The 17,834-nt window shown below is 39.3% G+C and overlaps 2 protein-coding genes across 2 annotated transcripts; both read left to right on the top strand.

Annotated features, from left to right (window-relative positions):
• Window positions 1-639: 639 nt before the first annotated feature.
• On the top strand, window positions 640-4,893 carry mnx2b (motor neuron and pancreas homeobox 2b). Its single transcript, XM_079666637.1, has 3 exons — window positions 640-1,359; window positions 2,709-2,869; window positions 3,828-4,893. The coding sequence occupies exons 1-3, from the start codon at window positions 954-956 to the stop codon at window positions 4,227-4,229; spliced, it is 969 nt and encodes a 322-aa protein (XP_079522763.1). The 5' UTR covers window positions 640-953; the 3' UTR covers window positions 4,230-4,893.
• Window positions 4,894-11,008: 6,115 nt separating this feature from the next.
• atic (5-aminoimidazole-4-carboxamide ribonucleotide formyltransferase/IMP cyclohydrolase) lies at window positions 11,009-17,832 on the top strand (the record flags this gene model as incomplete). Its single annotated transcript, XM_079665648.1, has 13 exons — window positions 11,009-11,191; window positions 11,387-11,513; window positions 11,620-11,763; window positions 12,661-12,749; window positions 12,867-13,018; window positions 15,027-15,183; window positions 15,880-16,005; window positions 16,101-16,294; window positions 16,385-16,474; window positions 16,570-16,695; window positions 16,784-16,876; window positions 16,961-17,143; window positions 17,662-17,832. Coding segments are annotated over exons 1-13 (1,671 nt in total), but the record flags the coding sequence as incomplete, so codon positions are not given.
• Between the last annotated feature and the right edge of the window lie 2 nt (window positions 17,833-17,834).

Here is a 17,834-nt window from a genome sequence, read left to right as displayed (position 1 = left end):
GTGTTGAAAAGAACAAGTGAGACTCCACTTCCCCTTTTCAGGTCTTAAAATGGCATCAGTTCACCTTAAGCAGAGGACCAATTAACTTATAGCCTTTTCTGCCAAGTCATTACACTTTTATATGGTTTGTGTGCAATTCCTGATCGTAAACTTTAATGGCATTGGTATGGCCTGAGTATGAGAATGAAGAAAGCCATTAATATAAATGTTTTAAATACTGGAATGGACACAATGCTTGAATTTTTTAACGTCACACAACCAGAGTTAAGCAGAAACATCCAGCATGCTGAAAAACAGCCTATATGTTGCCAAGGTGTTGAGGATGTTTCAGCACTAATAATTAGTTAACTATAATTCTTTGTTTATGGCAAGGTAGCTAGGAGCATCTGGCAGTAAGATAGATACTGAAAATACAATCTGCTAATCTTCTAATGTACCTCCACGCTTTGATGCAGTTGAAGGTGTTTGCAGGCGGGACAAGGGTTGGACATTACCTCACTCTGAATGCTTTCTGGAGAGAGAAACGAGCGAGTAATTAGCTGATTAGAGGCCCGTCACAGCAGCCAGCCTCCAGCCAATCCCAGCGCACACCGGCCTGCAGGGGGGGGGGGGGAGGCACAGCTCATACAGGGAGACACATGCCTCTTCTTGAAGTTAGTGCTAAACACCAGGACGGACGCAATGTTGCAGAGTGACATGTGCAGGTGCAATTTAGCGTCATAGATGGAGGAATGCACACGCAAATGTCAGTAATTTAGTCATAAGATAAGATCATGCTTTAATGCTTACTTTTGATAATCAGGCTGTAACTTGTTTTGACTTGCCTAAACTTTTTTTGAGAATATAAAGAGAACGTATGAGTTTGTGACGCACGGCACAGGGTTAGGGTTAGGGTAGGCACCCCCCAAAGTTGGCATTTTTTAAAGACTGCTCTCCTCCTAAGTGAAGTCGTGATGGAGAAATCCAAAAACTTCCGAATTGACGCCCTGCTCGCTGATGAGACCCACCGGGTGAGCCGAGACCTCTCCCCCGGTCTGAGCAGCGACAGCCCGGCAGGCAGCCCGGTGTCCTGCCGCCGCGCGGACACACCTTCTCCGCGGGCTGCACAACTTCAGGGACTACTTCACAAACCGGGTCTCCTTAATCTCCCGCATCCAGGACTGGCTTCAATCCCCGGCATGTATCCTGCCCCCATGTACCCTTTATCCGCATTGGGTGGCCATCACCCCGCGTTCGCATACACCGGTTTCACACAGACCTACCCGGACCACCTGAAGATGGCTGCCATGGCGGGCTCTCTGCCCCTGGAGCACTGGATCCGCGCCGGGATCATGATGCCAAGGCTGCCAGATTACAGCAGTAAGTATAATCAATTTAAAATGTCAAAAATATCCACACTTAAAAAGTCAAGGGATAAGTTAATTGAGAGTAATAACTGTCCAGTTGTGAAAATATTGTCTCATTTTCTGAATCACAGACAGACCCAAATCAATCATGCACCGCTTTCCCTTATCAGGTTTTACAGTTTTTAATTACATGGCTTCACCTCTGAAGAACCGCCAAGATGCTGAAACGAATTTAACAGGAATACTGTCTGATGAAAATTAGTAAATTGTTGACTAAGCTTGATTCGTGTTCCGTTTAAATTATTCATCCTGATATTATCGTAACCCAACTGTTGTAGTAGTTAAAATAAAAGGCCTAATTAATACTGATTTATTAATCCTTTGTTTTTTTGCTGACCTATTTATTGTTTATGGTGTTTTCGTTGTAACATTAATCAATTAAGTAGACCTTAATTATCATGTAGGCCTATTATCACGTCTACCGCAAATGATTTCGCTTTAAGATTCAAAAGGATTTAAATAAAGAAAATATTATAATGTCTAAGATCATACAGAAACATGCAGTTTTAGCGTTTGACTTCCTTTTTTCAAACTGATAATTTCCTGTCCTAAATTAATTTAGCTTGTATACTAATACTTTATTTTTGTTAGTCGTACTCTGTATTATTTGTTATTTTACTCAATAAACGAGATCTTCATATATTTAGTGGTAATAACAGCCCAACCTTGTCCCGTACAGTATAGCTCTGGTCTGTGTTTACTGCTTATCTGTATTGTCTGTCACATTTAGGCCTACATTTTGGCCCATTTATTTTTCTATAAATGCCAACCCGATGAAAATTGTCTTTGTGTGACGAAGAAACTATAAACAAACACCTAAAACGTTCTGTAGTTCATCAATAAAATCCCAAAAGCCTTCATTGAATTTTCATTAAGTTAATGGCATGCCTGTGTTTTTATGGCCTCTGTGCCTGCTTCTGCCGTGTCCCCCCGTCAACAATAAACTGGAGTAAAGCTATTATAGTTAATGATGGCGAGAGAGTGCGGGCATATGTGTGCTGATCCCTCCTACAAAATATATTGAACTTCCTATGTCCTTGGTATTATAAAAAAGACAGACAGCAGTTGCTTGCAACATATTTAATTTAAGACTTGAAGCTTCTATAAAGGGCAGATATTTCAAAATGAGTTTGATTTGATTTGTCAAAACAATCATATTTAGACATTGTGTGTTAAACTGAATATAACTGAAATAACCAGGAATCTGTGATGTCAAATGAGAAAAAAAAGTGGAAATCATTATTAAATGTTACCGTCCCACTCACATGCCCCACACTGATGCCTTTGCTCTTCCTCCTCCAGCCGGACCTCAGGCAGGTCTCCTGGGGAAGTGTCGGAGACCCCGCACCGCTTTCACCAGTCAGCAGCTGCTGGAGCTGGAGAACCAGTTCAAGCTCAACAAATACCTGTCCAGGCCCAAACGCTTTGAAGTGGCCACATCACTCATGCTAACTGAAACACAGGTAAGAAGCAACAGACCAAACTTCACCAGAAACCAGGTTATTTTTAAAGGTGATTTACAATCCTAAGAAACAGAAATGAGGAGCGAACTGAACGTGTTAAACTGAACATCAGACAGTCTGCTACAGGACAGCAGCAGCACACTCTATCAGGATAGCTGGATCTTAAATCACTTCAATAATTAAGGGCAGGCACATTTTGTTTCATCATGAAAACAACATCACTGACACCTTAAAAACAAGCCATGAGTTCCCTCAAAACAAATAACAAGCAATTCAACATTGCACGAAGTGTAGGCATCGGTATACTGTAGTTAAGTGTATTTGTGAAATGTCAAATTAAATATACCTCTATCATAGCAAAAGGGATAAATTGACAGATGTTAAAATGACATTCTGCAAAAGTGTCACCTTACAGTATGTACAGATTTAAAAAAGAGGAGGATTTTGAATGAATGACTGAATGTCTCCACTTTATGATGTCCAAAGTGAGTTTATCTTCACAAAGAGCTGAAAAAATACATTAGGGTATTTTGTTTCCTCTACATTTTATATGTAAGATTTAAATAATATTATATTTTAAGCACTTATTTTATTGTTGGATGACACAAATTAAGGGAGATCAAAGATACAGAGGGGAGTTTCTTATGCATTGTGGAAGTTCCACAGTAGAGAATTAGTCTTTGCTCTTTAGTTTCAGTGGGAAAATAAAAGGTACAAATATGCTCCATATATTTTTCTTTGCAGCTATGGACAAAACTTGAAACGGAAGGGTCCCACTCAAGACTCAAAAACAGAGAGAAGATATTATACAAATCAAAATAAACTGTCAGTTTTTAAAAAAGAAGTAATTGTTGTTCTAGAGCTGCAAATAAGATATCTGTTCAGACAAACTCTGGATGAAATATCCTAAGTATTACCGTGTTGTAAACATTTTTTTTACTCTGTTGTCCCTCCCCAGGTCAAGATCTGGTTCCAAAATCGCAGGATGAAGTGGAAACGCAGCCGTAAGGCGAAGGAGCAGGCTGCCTCTGCTCCGTCCGACGCACAGAGACTACGCAATGGGAAAAAAACAGTCACGGACAAATCAAATGAGAGCAGGCGAGCTTTGGATCAGGACGACAGAGGGATGGATCTTGATATGGAGGATGTAGAAGAGGAGGAAGAGGAGGAGGATGAGGAGGAGGAGGAAGAAGAAGAAGAGGAGGAAAGCCAGCATGGTTTTCCTGTTGGAAAGCCACGATCAACAAACTTCTTGCAGCGCACCACTAATGTTAGCTACAATCCCCATAGCCCTTTCTCTGATGAGGAGCTGGAGGGGGTGTCAGTAGGAGGCGACAGGAAGATCGGGGCGGGACTTTGAACAGACATGAAGGAAACAGGTTTCACTGAAGAGACATTACACTGGGACATATCTCTGTTTCTGCAAGAGACAATTTCCAAATACACACAAATGACACAAATATACTGTATAAACTGAATAAAATCATCTTTGAGTACTGTACATGTCATAGCATGCCGGAAAAAAAGGTGCTCATTCCCATGTAGCTGTTTCTAGGCCATCATCTTGTCAATTTGTCAATTTGCTCCATCCACTGAAAGCTGGAGCTCAGCCCAGTGAACACACATGACCACATAAATGAAGGATGCAAATTGAACTTAGGTGCGTTCAGACAGCAGGAGAATGTACAGCCTCCACTGCATCATGAAGACAAAAAAAGAAGTTAAACATACTGTGTCACTGAGGAAACAACACAAGATCAGAAACATCCGCTGCTCCAGATGTCTTTGGGGACAAATACTTTGCTGACTATCTTCTGTATTACATTTAGTTTTGTGCATTTTATGTGTACATATTGATGGTTTTTTCTGTGCTTGATGGTGTTTCTGAATTTGTTCTTGTCACTGACATGTAAATGAAAGTAATTTATTTGAATGGTTGAAAAGATGAATCATTCGTGTATTTATCTGAAACGTGTTTGTGGTGTAACTGTGAAATAAAAAAATTAAAAGGAATTTATTATTGATCAATGTTCCCATGTATGTCCAGTCAAAAGTAAATACAAGGGAATAAAAAATAGTAAAGTGATATCAATATCTTAATAATGGGAACAGCTGAAACATGCAGTAAAGACATTAGGTCAATGACAACTCTCCCCAAGGTCAAAGTTGGATGACGCTTTTTAAATGCGTCTAATGTAAGATGTTGAAGAAAATACACATAGCGGGCCTGCTTGATTTAAAGGGGCATAAGACAACCTAACATTTGTTTTCAATATTGTATTTGTTATTGTGAAGAAAACTTAATACATTATTAATGTAGGTATCAAATCTCAAAGATATACCATAACGGTCTCCTTAAATCTCACCTGCAGAACATGTGTCCATGTTGTTATTGACATGCAACATACTAGAGGAAAGGTTATCTCTTCTGTTCACATCTTTTTCAACTGCTTTCTGTTCACAGCCACCGCGTTGACTCTGGTAGCAAAAGTCATTCCCAGTTCACCGTCTTATTTATTACCAAGGCTCTCAGATATTAATTACTCGAAGGAGTTTACTGATAGCCAAATAATTAAGTTAATGAAGAGGAAGTAAAGCAATCAAAAGCCTGATGGTGATGTCACACAGGCCCATTTTAATTTCCAAGAGCAACAGCATGATGAGTGTGTGTAACTGCGGCAGGGCGTTTTAATGGCCACCCTTGTAAGGGTGGTGATTAAAGAGCAGATTGGAGGACATGCCGTATGGTGTCATTTAGCCCCTTTTCAGACCACAGTCACATGTTTATATAGTGATTAAATGCACTCTTAACTAGCTGGACACACACACACACACACACACACACACACACACACACACACACACACACACACACACACACACACACACACACACACAAACACACACACCCCTCTTGTGAAAAAAACAAAGCTCTGCAGTGATTGGAAATGCCTTTACACACTGATGGGACTTTTAGTGAAGACTTAAGAGGCAGAAGCTTGTGTTTTCTGACAAACACTGACAACAAATCTCTGTTTTATCATGTGCAATATTGGTTTTCAGAAGGGTTTTTGTGCCGTTTATGGGAAGGTTAATGCAAATATATGTGTGTATCCCCATATCACACAAATCAGTCTTTATTTAGACCGTTATGAAACAAGTTGCCATATATTTATTGATACAAGGTCACACATTTTGATATATGTGATATGGTGTGTAGGGTGGTAACATTTGGGACCCCTAAGATTCTATGATATAAGAGGATAAATTCTAGGAAAAAGACCATTGGCAACCGTACATTGTCAAGTGTTATCTGCTAAGTATGGAGTCACAGTTGGTGACCGGTTGGTAAATAACTCTCAAAATGTGGGTCCCTGGACCATGAGGGTCCAATAATTGGTAACAGCCATCAGAGTAAAGCATGCAAAAAATATTATTTTGCCAAAGCCTGTGTCTTTTTCTTAAATGTTTCACTGTCTATCGAATCACTCAGCTCACCCCTGAGATGTCAAACACATAGCATTTACCAGAAACTCCCTTTTTTTGCATGCAATTTTAAACATATTTTCAGTGGCAGTGCATTTGCCTGAAAATGAAATTCACAGGCTTGACAAAAATGAAGATAGGAACCTCAGGTAGTGCATAAGAAACAATGGTAAATTAAGAAACATTTATAAATGCTCTGGAGCTATTTGTAGTTTAATATCTACACAGGAATTTAAGTGACTTCAGAGCTTTAACCATGCCTGGGAAAGGCCTGAGATGTAGCAGCAACAAAAAAAACATGTTCAATTCATAAAATCAACACTTCCCTCTTTCAAACTCATTTAAGTTAAACATGTAACTGGAAACTTCCAGTTACATGTTTAACTTAAAGGACTTTGAAAGAGTTTTCGTTGAACTTTTTTAGAATTGATTTAATAGCGTGAGTAGAATACATAACAAGCTTGCAGTCTGAACCTCCATCAAGTGCAGTTTTTAATTTGGCTGATGAAAAATCATGGGAATCAATAGGCGCTCATTTAGTTGTGTGACTTGTCAGCTGCATGACAAATGCCATCTGGCCTGTTTTATGACACAGGCCCTTCTGACACAGTACAAAAAATCACAGCTAATTGATAAGGCAGTGCAGCAATATATGGAGGTCATTGATTACGTCTCTCTCCTAATTTAATCGGAAAACACCAGCCATGTTGATTAAAAATTCCCTGCGTAAATTACAGTTCTGCTGATAATTCTGTCAGTTTTCTCAAGGGCCAGCCCAACTAAAGTGCTGACGGCCTTCCTGCCTCTTTCTTTTTTACCCGATAATGCATATTGAATCCTGTGTCTTTCTATTAAAATGTTTCACTGTCTATTGAATCACTCAGCTCGCCCCTGAGATGTCAAAAACACAGCGTTTACCAGAAACTCCCATTTTCATAGTTAGACAAATAAATGGAGATCTTTTTTGCTTTGTTAGATCATAAATCAAGGAGCCCTTAAACATATTTACACCCTGTAGTTTAATCAATCAGCAAAATGTCGGCCTCATTACGTAAATATGAACAGATTGTGCGATCTTTTAACGTAATCACACGTATTGGTGCAGGTTTCCCGGGCGCTGTCCTGTCACTTAACTAATGGCCGAGTAAAGGAGTGAGTGACGGGGCCCAATAAATTCACATCTGTCCGACTTAAAACGCTGTTCCAAAGCAGCAAAAATGCACCGTTTTTTGCCAATAAAGTTTATTGCAGGAAATGTATGTTACAGGTGTTTTAACAATTACAGCCGACATAAGTGATGATGTTCGTGGCACTGCTTGGTGACAATGTAACCTTCAGTTGTGCTGATTAGCAAAACAAATCAACCTGCCTGCATCAACCAAAAGAAATGGCAAATAATCTTCGTTTTTGTATTGCTTATCAATCAATAGATGTGCAAATAAACAAATGCACATAGGCTTCTGAAGATTTGTTGTATTTATCTATTGGTTTTCATACCATCACTGTTAAATGATTTAATACATAAATAGAACATTCTTTATTTAATAGTTACAGAGAAGCATTTGTTGACATGGAAAATCCACAATCAGGTTTAAGGCTCAGTCCAACAATGCTCAATGAATAAGAGAAAAATACTAAGAAGATCACACAAGTAAAAAATAAAATAATCTTCACGTACTAGTTCAGGTTAGGTTACATAGGCCATTTTTAAAGAAGAATAGACGATGTGCAGTGACTCACAAGTCCAGGCACAGCTGCGTTGCACATACATCATATAGAAATAAAATATAAAACAATGACTGCTTTCCTCCATACATGTGCATGAGCAAGGTCCATGACTGCCCTCTGGTGGCAAGAAAAAAGAAGACACCGCGTCTGATCTCACTCACTATTTGTTGTGTGCCATGCTTTGTGCAACCCTGTTACAAATACTCATTACAGTTTTTCTCAATCGCTAAACCCACTTTTTAGAATCTAAATTCATTTCTTCAAAACAAGAGCATAGCCATCTAAACAGAAACACACTTGCCATAACTCTGAATATCTTTTGCAAAATGCACTTACATGACCAAAACTGAAAATACTGGTTACAAAAAAGAATAAGTCGATCGAAACAGAACAAATTGTCCTCTAATGAGACAAATGTGTTTTCATAACTGAAACTCCGGTCACCATAATAACACATTCTACCATAACAATATACATTTCTTGCAAAGTGCTCTAAGGCACTCAAAACTAAAAATACCCCTTCCAAAACCAGATACCTTCTCCAAAAACAAACATTTGTCAGCTCATTAGAAGACTATTTGAACAGTCATTACTAAGTGGCACACTAAATACTGACTACAATCATCAATACACAAACCTCAAGCTATCGATATTGGAAACTGAACGGAAAACTGACAAGTTGGGAGAAACAAACTTACATATAGGAAAAACTGTGTGTTACTGTAACTATGTCATTGTTTTTATGTCTCATTTTCAGAAGAGCACCGTAACAGAAACAAAAGATGAATAGCAATACACTGGAAAAAACATAACATGGGTAAATGATGGAAATCAGCAGTAAAGCAGAGAATGAGATCTATATAGCTTTACTGATCTGCTCTTTGCCGTCTGTCTGGCCACATAGCCTCATCTACGTCACAGCGTATGTCTTCCCTTGCAAGGCAGCGTGGGAAATATCTCCTTGCGTGTCGACACCACCCTTGACAAACATCTTACTGAAGTGAGGGAGGTCTTTTATAGGATTCTCACTACCGTAATTACAATTACTATAGGAAATTCATTGATGTCAGCTGTGAGCAATTCATTTACATGGAAGTGAAGTACTCAATTCACCCCAATACAAAAAAAAACATTTCTCAATGTGCAAAAAGGAAAAGACCACAATTACTGACTGTAAAAACTTTGTATCAGCTATAGCTAATCCTCCCCATATGAACATCTCAAAGAGCTATGCAAGTCATATCAACACTATTATAGCTTTACCGGCACCATTTAAAAAAATATTTTAAGTACAGTCATGCAAATTCTATCATGTAAATGTTTTCAATGTAACATCATTACTGTAAGGTATACAGTACATTCCATGGAGTTACCTTTTTCAATGGGGTGATTGACTGATAACAAGTGTTAATATTTTGCACATCAAGTGTCAATTAGTGTAGCTATGGTCTAAGTTTATGAGGAAGTGTTATCCACTGTGAGAAGATTTTTTTTTGTTTTGTAGACATGAGTTACACAAAAGAGTTTTGATCTTTGTGTAGAGAATTGTAACTTCAGTTAGAGAATTGTGTGATCTGTTTTGCAAAACACTGCTTAGCATCTGCATTTTGTGTGATATCAATGATAAATGGTATACTGTTGTAGAGAAATGGTTTTCTGTTTCGATGGCTGTGCTGTTGGTTTGATGAAAGGAATTTTGATTCTAAATAGTGGGTTTAGCGATTGAGAAAAACTGTAAGCAGAAAAATATTTTCAAAAATATTCTTCAATAAATTATTTACTATTAAGTAAAGAAAGTCACATTTACATTAAATACTCATGTCGTTTTTGGATAAAACTGGTTTAATTTTATTATTTTAATAGAAAATTATATAGTAACAGGGTTGAAATTAGAGTAACAGGGTTGCGTAAGGTAACAGGGTTAAATGGCTACATTACTTTTGATTGTAGATAATGACATAAAGGTGACAAATAAATACTCAGGACAAAAGAAATGTTGTTTGATAATATTGTATTATTTTCCAATGAAGAATTAACCCTGTTACGCTAATTATAGTAACATGGTTGCAAATCAATGCTAATTTTTGCTTTTACCTCAGGAATTAATGCTAGCTGTACAAAGTAATGCTATTGTCAAGGAATGGACACACTTAGATATGTAACTAAAGAAAGATACATTTCAAATTAATTTGTTTTAGTCTCATAATGTGAGTAACAGGGTTGCGTTTGTATGAGTGCCATACTCCTTCAAGAGTGACAAGATTGGATATATATTAAAAATAAAAGAGAGGACTTAGTTTTGGTCTACCAATGGCTTGCTGATGTCCTTTGTTTCCACTGTGTCATGTGACAAACAGCTTTTTCACTTCCTCTGCCAAGCTAAACAAGTTGGGTTGCGCGCATACAGCCTATGGTTGTGGGACACACTCTCAGTGTAAAATTACTGTTATTTAAAATGTGTTTATGATTTAACTAATTGATTTTACCATTACAAGTAACATATCAATAGAATAATACCAACAAAAGTAAATAGAAACCCAATTTTAAATGTTATATTTGACATGTAAGTTGGTCACCAAGAAGCTGGGACAAAAAAGGCAATTTTAGGGTATTCGAGAGCTAGAAGATATTTTAAATAATATTTTGAAACCACTTTTTCTACAACTATATATGCATCTTGTCTCAAGAATAACACAACAAGTGCATGTTTTAGCCTTTTGGGCATGGATTATTTGATTTGTTTACATGTGGGAAATTTCCTCCAATTCTTGAATGACCCAGATATCTTTACCCTTTGACATACTATAAATAAATTACATTACTTATCATAATTGTTGTACTTTCGGTTGAAAATGCGCATTTTCTGCGCAGTGTAGCCATTTTGGGTGCGCTTGTTTGTAATGGGCGGGCCGTCCTCAGAAGGGCGGGTCTTCGCAGTTTTGAAGCACATGATGAGGCAATGAAAACCGTGTAGATTTGTCTCATCCTACACAAAACTTATTTTGGAGTGATCCTTCTAACACAGAGTGGAGACTGAGCTGAACCCTCTCTACAACACACACACTGCAGACTGACAACGTGAATCTAACATGGCCTCCTCAGAGCTTGGTAAGACTTTCTGTTTAAAACTGAACAAATTAAGAAGTTTTTATCTGCGACATGCAGGCTGATAGCACTCTGGCTAACACTAGCCAACGTGGCCTGCTTTATATCGTTATAACCTACTTGTACTCCTCTTTTGTGTCCGTCGTAATGCTTGCCTTTAAGTTGTTTTGTAAGTATCCTCTTTATCTGTCCTTGCAGCACTTTTGAGTGTGTCAGACAAAACTGGACTGGTGGACTTTGCCAAAAGGCTGGTGGATGTTGGATTGTCTCTGGTCGCCTCAGGGGGCACAGCCAAAGCCCTGCGAGAGGCTGGCCTGGCTGTCAGGTGGGTACTCGAGTAGTCCTTTAAACAATACACTAGTGGGTTTTCCCCAAATTCACATATCAGCTCTGTCCCTCTGTAACCTGTGTGTGCCTCTGCTGTGTGTCAGGGATGTGTCTGAGCTGACTGGACATCCAGAGATGCTGGGGGGCAGAGTGAAGACCCTGCACCCCGCTGTGCATGGGGGCATCCTGGCCAGGAAAACCCCCTCTGACACCGCAGACATGGAGAAGCTCGGCTACAGCCTGGTCAGGTAAGAGAAGCCCAGCAACAAAGTCTAAAACATAAACTCACACCTATCACTGACATTGGATATTTTATTACAGTCTCAGGTTTAAAATAGCATAATGGATATATTTGGGGAGAAAAGGTAGGATTTACAAACATGTCCTACAAAGCCCAGTTTAATCAAAGAGCATGCACGGCCTGTGGCAGATCATAAGCTAGTATAATTAGAATAAAGACTTGTGTTGTCTCATTAGGAAGCATGTGTAGTTCATTTAGCCTCCGAGTTAATAGAAACGTGCTGCTCCTGCTTTCAAGCTAGTCCTGTGACTCTCATTTGATTACCACTGAAATGTGATTAAATCAGACTTTACAGATTTGGTATTTGGGGAATTCAACTGTACATTTGATTAGAAATCTGATAAACACACATACATATCTACTTCTTTATCTTGATTCTTGACCAGTTGATAAATGAGGGGGAGGTTGAGTCAATCATCTGATTAGGATGAAAGATGATTCTTGATCACAGTGTTGCTTAAAAAAACTAAAAGTAAAACTCTCAATGAATTATTTCTGGGAGGCCTTCAATCAATCAATCAATCAATCAATCAATCAAAGGCCTTGAGCATATACAGACTTTTAAAGCTCGGATTACAATGTAGTTCAATTTTTTATTATTCCTTTAATTCATAGATGTTTAATACAGTTTTCTCTTATGTCTTTATGAATTTTCTACAGCTGCACTGTTTGAATGTTGCTCATTTTCTAACACTGATATCACTTTGTAGAAAGTCGCCCTAAATGGCAATGTTATTGTTTTGTATGTGTTGCAGTAAGATATGCTTGTATATTTTTGTGTGTTTTATTTTTTATGATGATCTTTATTAGGAGTATGACATTCATTCTATGTTTTATTTTAAAGAGTGGTGGTGTGCAACCTCTACCCCTTTGTGAAGACGGTCTCTAACCCGAGTGTGACAGTGGATGATGCCGTGGAGCAGATCGATATCGGTGAGTGTGCAGAGGAGACTGTGTGCATGTAGTCAATTACCTGAATATAAGTATATCACTTTACATTAAAACATAGTTATTTAGCTTGTGCATTAACAAGTGTTTCTTCCTTCCCAGGTGGAGTAACTCTGTTAAGAGCGGCTGCAAAGAATCACGCTCGCGTCGCTATAGTGTGTGATCCTGCTGACTACCTGCTGGTTGCCAAGGAGATGGAGAGTTCAGGAGACAAAGATACAACCCTAGAAACCCGCAGGACTCTGGCCCTAAAAGTAACCCCACTTTATATATTTTCCCAACATTTAATTTGGATATATACGAACTAGGATATTTAGGGGTAGATTATCTGTATTATGTGTAATACAATTACTCCACACTTCTGGAGCACATTTTATAAACCTTGTTCCCAATCAAACTTCAATATTTGACTAGAGCTCTTTTTTATTTAAACGTTTTAATGTCTCGCTATCAGCCTTTCTTGATCCTTTAACTACTTCTACGTAAAACATCTGTTCATCCCGCCCATCACTGTTCAGACTTGTGTTGAATCCTGCTTTTGGCTCAATAATGATTGAGCAGGTTTCAAAGTGATTACAGTAACCTAACCCATTATATAGACCCTCCAGAAAAACGCGATTCTACGATCGCAGAGTTTACCGCATAATCAGCAAAATGGTGCAGATTTTTAAAAGGCCGCATATTTATCAAAAGGCCGCATAATCCCCGCATTTTTCCACACAAAGTTGAGAAGAAAAAAAGTTAACTCGTCTTGACGTGACGTGACGTTGACGTGTGTGTGTGTGTGTGTGTGTGTGTGGGTTTGTGTGTGGGTGTGTGTGAGATTAAAATAGCCCAATTGCTTTTACAATAAATAAACATTGAATGTGTTTAATTGAATAGTAAAGGGGTTTAACGTTAGTGGCAGTTTGTGTGTGAGAGAGAATAAATAAGACAGCCCAATATTTTAAAAAATTGTTATTCTTTTCCCCCGCATATTTACCATATTTCGCAACTTTCCGCATATTTCGCAATTTCACCGCATAAAATCACATAAAAACCCTGCATGTTTATCGCATAATCAAGGATTTTTGCCCGCGTTTTTCTGGAGGGTCTAACTATATGCTGATTAAACATTGAGGTTTCTGAGGCTAAAGTCAGATAATGTAATGTTGATCAAATAACTGATTTCAGATAAGGTATTTCTTTTTCCCCAGTATTCATTTTAGGTTGATTATGTACGGAGCCCCCTAGGGAACATGGAGAAGAAAAGAAAAAGTTATTTGAAAAAAAAAAATAGTTTTGCGAGATATCGCAAAACATTTGCGAGATCTCGCAAAACCCTGTTGCAGTTTGTAGACTGTCCCTAAGCACTCCTCTCCCTCCTCAAGCTTGTGACCAATTCTTGATGTTTAGCTCGTGATGGCGCGTATCGAACTGTTCTGATAAAAACGACTGTAGCTCGTTGTCTGCCTTGTTATGATTGTAAAGTCATGTTGTTTGTATTTTTACAACGTTATGTTCATGAGTTATTGATCCGTGAAATTCGAATCTGTCAATAACTCAGCTCAGAGGGACATACATGTCCCTTCGCTCTGAGTGTTCTCTTGAGGTGTCTTCACTTATGTGAAACCCTTTATTTATATATATATATACAGTCTGTGTGAAACCCGTGCCTATCGCCAAGCACTGATTATCTTTATATTTAAGGCCAAGCTCAAAGTAAAATTGATGAACCGCTCCATTGTTTGGTTTCTGTGTTGCCGTAGCAGCCGAACTGACCAGGAAGTACATTGAGCTAAATGCAAAGTTTTGCGAGATCTCGCAAAGGTTATGCGATATCAAGCAAAACTTTTTTTTTTTTTTTATAAATAACTTTTTTTTTTCTTCTCCATGTCCCCTAGGGGGCTCCGTAATTATGTTTGAGGTTCAGTGCAAGTCAAAGTCCAGTCCAGTGAAGGATTTCAGTTTTTAAGTGTTGAAATATTTGTTTACAGATTTTAACATCAGGACTTTGAAGTCCAACTGAACTTATGGCTAAACACAAAAACAGATCAGTTTTAAGATCACATGATTTACTGCTTTGCTTTGGGATACCGATATAAACAGTGCAGAAATGGTCTCAAAAAATATATAGGAATTTTGACCTTCAATTCTTTGGATACATTGTATCTTGATGACTTAACGAAAATAACTCTGTATTTGGTACAAAACAAAAGATTAAGTGTTTTTAATTTTCATATATTTGGTTCATCATCAGTGTATTTGTTCTCTGCTCTTCAGGCCTTCACACACACAGCTCAGTATGACGAGGCCATATCTGACTACTTTCGTGGACAGTACAGCCGTGGTGTTTCACAGCTGCCTCTTCGCTACGGCATGAACCCCCACCAAGCCCCCGCCCAGCTCTACACCCTGCGCCCAGCCCTCCCCCTCAAAGGTAAAGACCCCCCCCCCCCCCGCATCCCATCACAGCTGTCTCCTCTGACCTCAAGCAGTCATTGTTTATAAGTTTGGCTTTAAAGTAGGAGTTTAACATTTTGGAAAATACACTTCTTTGCTTACTTTGAGTCAGATGAGAAGATACTATACTACACTTTGCTACAATACAATGACTTTTAAAGGCAAACTTAAACTGTTTTTTTATGGCATACTATATGAAGACCTTTTTAACAATCGCCAACCTGTGTGGGGCAGTGAATCTAGAAGTACCAACAACTGCAGTGCATTGAATGGCTACTTGAGGCCTGCCTTTAAAAGAGTCTCCATAGAAAAAAAGCCCAACTCTACGGCAGAAACCCAACATGTTAGCAGCCTCAAACAAAAACAGTTTTTGTCTCTATAGCTCATTTCGTGCCAAGAAAGAAACTAATAAGTGTAGATGACATATAAAGCAGGCAGTGATTTTGGAAGTAGTGTCCTCTCAACATCGCTGACCCCTAAAATACTGGAAACTACTGATGTAAATTAACATATTTCTAGCTCCAGCATTTTACATGTGTTTTATACTGATGTATAATATAACATGCACTGTCCTTATTAAACAAGTAAAAATAACCTTGTCAAAAAAGTTCTGACAAAAAGTACAACAAAAAATAACCTAGCCTTGACATCATTCATTCCCCCCCCCTCTCAGTGGTCAACGGTTCCCCCGGCTTCATCAACCTGTGTGACGCTCTGAACGCCTGGCAGCTGGTCAGAGAGCTGAAGAGCGCCCTCGGCATGGCTGCTGCCGCCTCCTTCAAACATGTCAGCCCTGCTGGTGAGAAAAGACATGCAGATTCTTCTCCAGGGTATAAATATGGAGCTGAAATGTAGTCCCTTATATTAAAATGACTCTTCGTGTTTCTTCTGAAGGCGCTGCCGTGGGAGTTCCTCTGAGTGAGGAGGAGGCCAAGGTGTGCATGGTGCACGACATGCTGAAGGACCTCTCCCCCCTCGCCACGGCCTACGCCCGGGCCAGGGGCTCCGACAGAATGTCCTCTTTTGGAGACTTCATCGCTGTGTCCGATGTTTGTGATGTTCCCACTGCCAAGATCATATCAAGAGAGGTAAAATAATATTTAAGAAAGAAAAGAACAAATAATCTGTTAGTTTTATTGCTGCAACATTGCTTTGATGATTCATAAATGTGCTCTCAGGTGTCTGATGGTATCATCGCTCCTGGTTATGATGAGGAGGCACTTAAGATCCTCTGCAAGAAGAAGAATGGCAACTACTGTGTGCTTCAGGTGAGAGTTTTTTATCATCATCATGTTTAAATAATGATCATTAGAATGAGGGTTAAGGTAAATGTTCCTATTGACAATGTGCGCCTTAATCCCAGATGGATCCAGAGTATGTGCCGGATGAGGCGGAGGTCAGAGTTCTGTTTGGTCTCTATCTCAAACAGAAGAGGAATGGAGCGATGATTGATAAGGAGTTCTTCAGCAACGTTGTTTCCAAGGGCTCGGTGAGTCACTGTAGTGTATTTATGTCCTTGTTTTAAATAACTATTTTATTGTTTACACAATCTCATCAAAGTGTTTACCTTTCTGAAGCTCTCAGAGGGAGCTGTGCGGGACCTGGCTGTGGCCACCATCGCTGTCAAGTACACTCAGTCCAACTCTGTCTGCTACGCTAAAGATGGACAGGTAAGAACAGGCAGACAAAGGGAGGAGAGGGGAATCCGGATGAGACCTACACTTTATACTCTAATGTTTCTCTGTGTTTTACAGGTTGTTGGTATTGGAGCAGGGCAGCAGTCCCGTATCCACTGCACCCGTCTGGCAGGGGACAAAGCTGATAACTGGTGGCTGAGACACCACCCTCAGGTCCTGAACATGAAGTTCCGCAGCGGTGTGAAGCGAGCGGAGATTGCCAACGCAATCGACCAGTATGTCAGCGACACCATTGGAGAGGTAAGTGGGTAACAACGGGCAGCAAAAACTTTGAGGATAAAGCAGTAGTTAAGTTGTACCGTTGTGGTAGGAAGATAATTCCAGCAATACCTGCAATAATTTCTTACTGCCAGCTCTGTCTACTGATCTGCCTCGGCCCGCGGCAGATCATTGGACGTGCTTTTTACAGCGCCATGGCTTCCACAGATTAAATATTTGTATATATGTATTGTCAAAGCATTTCATTTATTCATTGCTATCGGGATGTTAAGAGCATTCCATGGAATATATCAGTGTTTCTGAAGTGAATTACCTACCCTACCTTTTTTAAGTATACACATTTCTCAGTGACTGGTCATTCTTATCAGGTTTGATTTAGCTCAAAACAGAGCTATAGCAACTTAGCTATGGCTGCATTACATCTGACTTGAATACATTTGTTTAAACTGCTTCAACACTGGCCGTCAAGCACACACAGTCCACATGTAATATTTGAGACATTGAGAGTAACTGAAAGGTCCCGTATTGTGTGTTGACAGGGCCCAGACTTGGATGTTTGGAAGTCGAAATTTGAAGAGGTGCCTGAGCCTCTGTCAGAGACTGAGAAGAAGAACTGGATCAGCTCCCTGCAGGCTGTGGCCGTCAGCTCTGACGCCTTCTTCCCCTTCAGAGATAACATAGATCGTGCCAAACGGGTAAATATAACATCTTT

Source organism: Notothenia rossii (assembly GCF_949606895.1).
Source record: "Notothenia rossii genome assembly, chromosome: 2".
In the NCBI taxonomy this organism is placed as follows: Eukaryota; Metazoa; Chordata; class Actinopteri; order Perciformes; family Nototheniidae; genus Notothenia; species Notothenia rossii.
The sequence above is the reverse complement of the archived record's forward strand: the minus strand, read 5'-3'. Positions and strand labels throughout refer to the sequence as shown.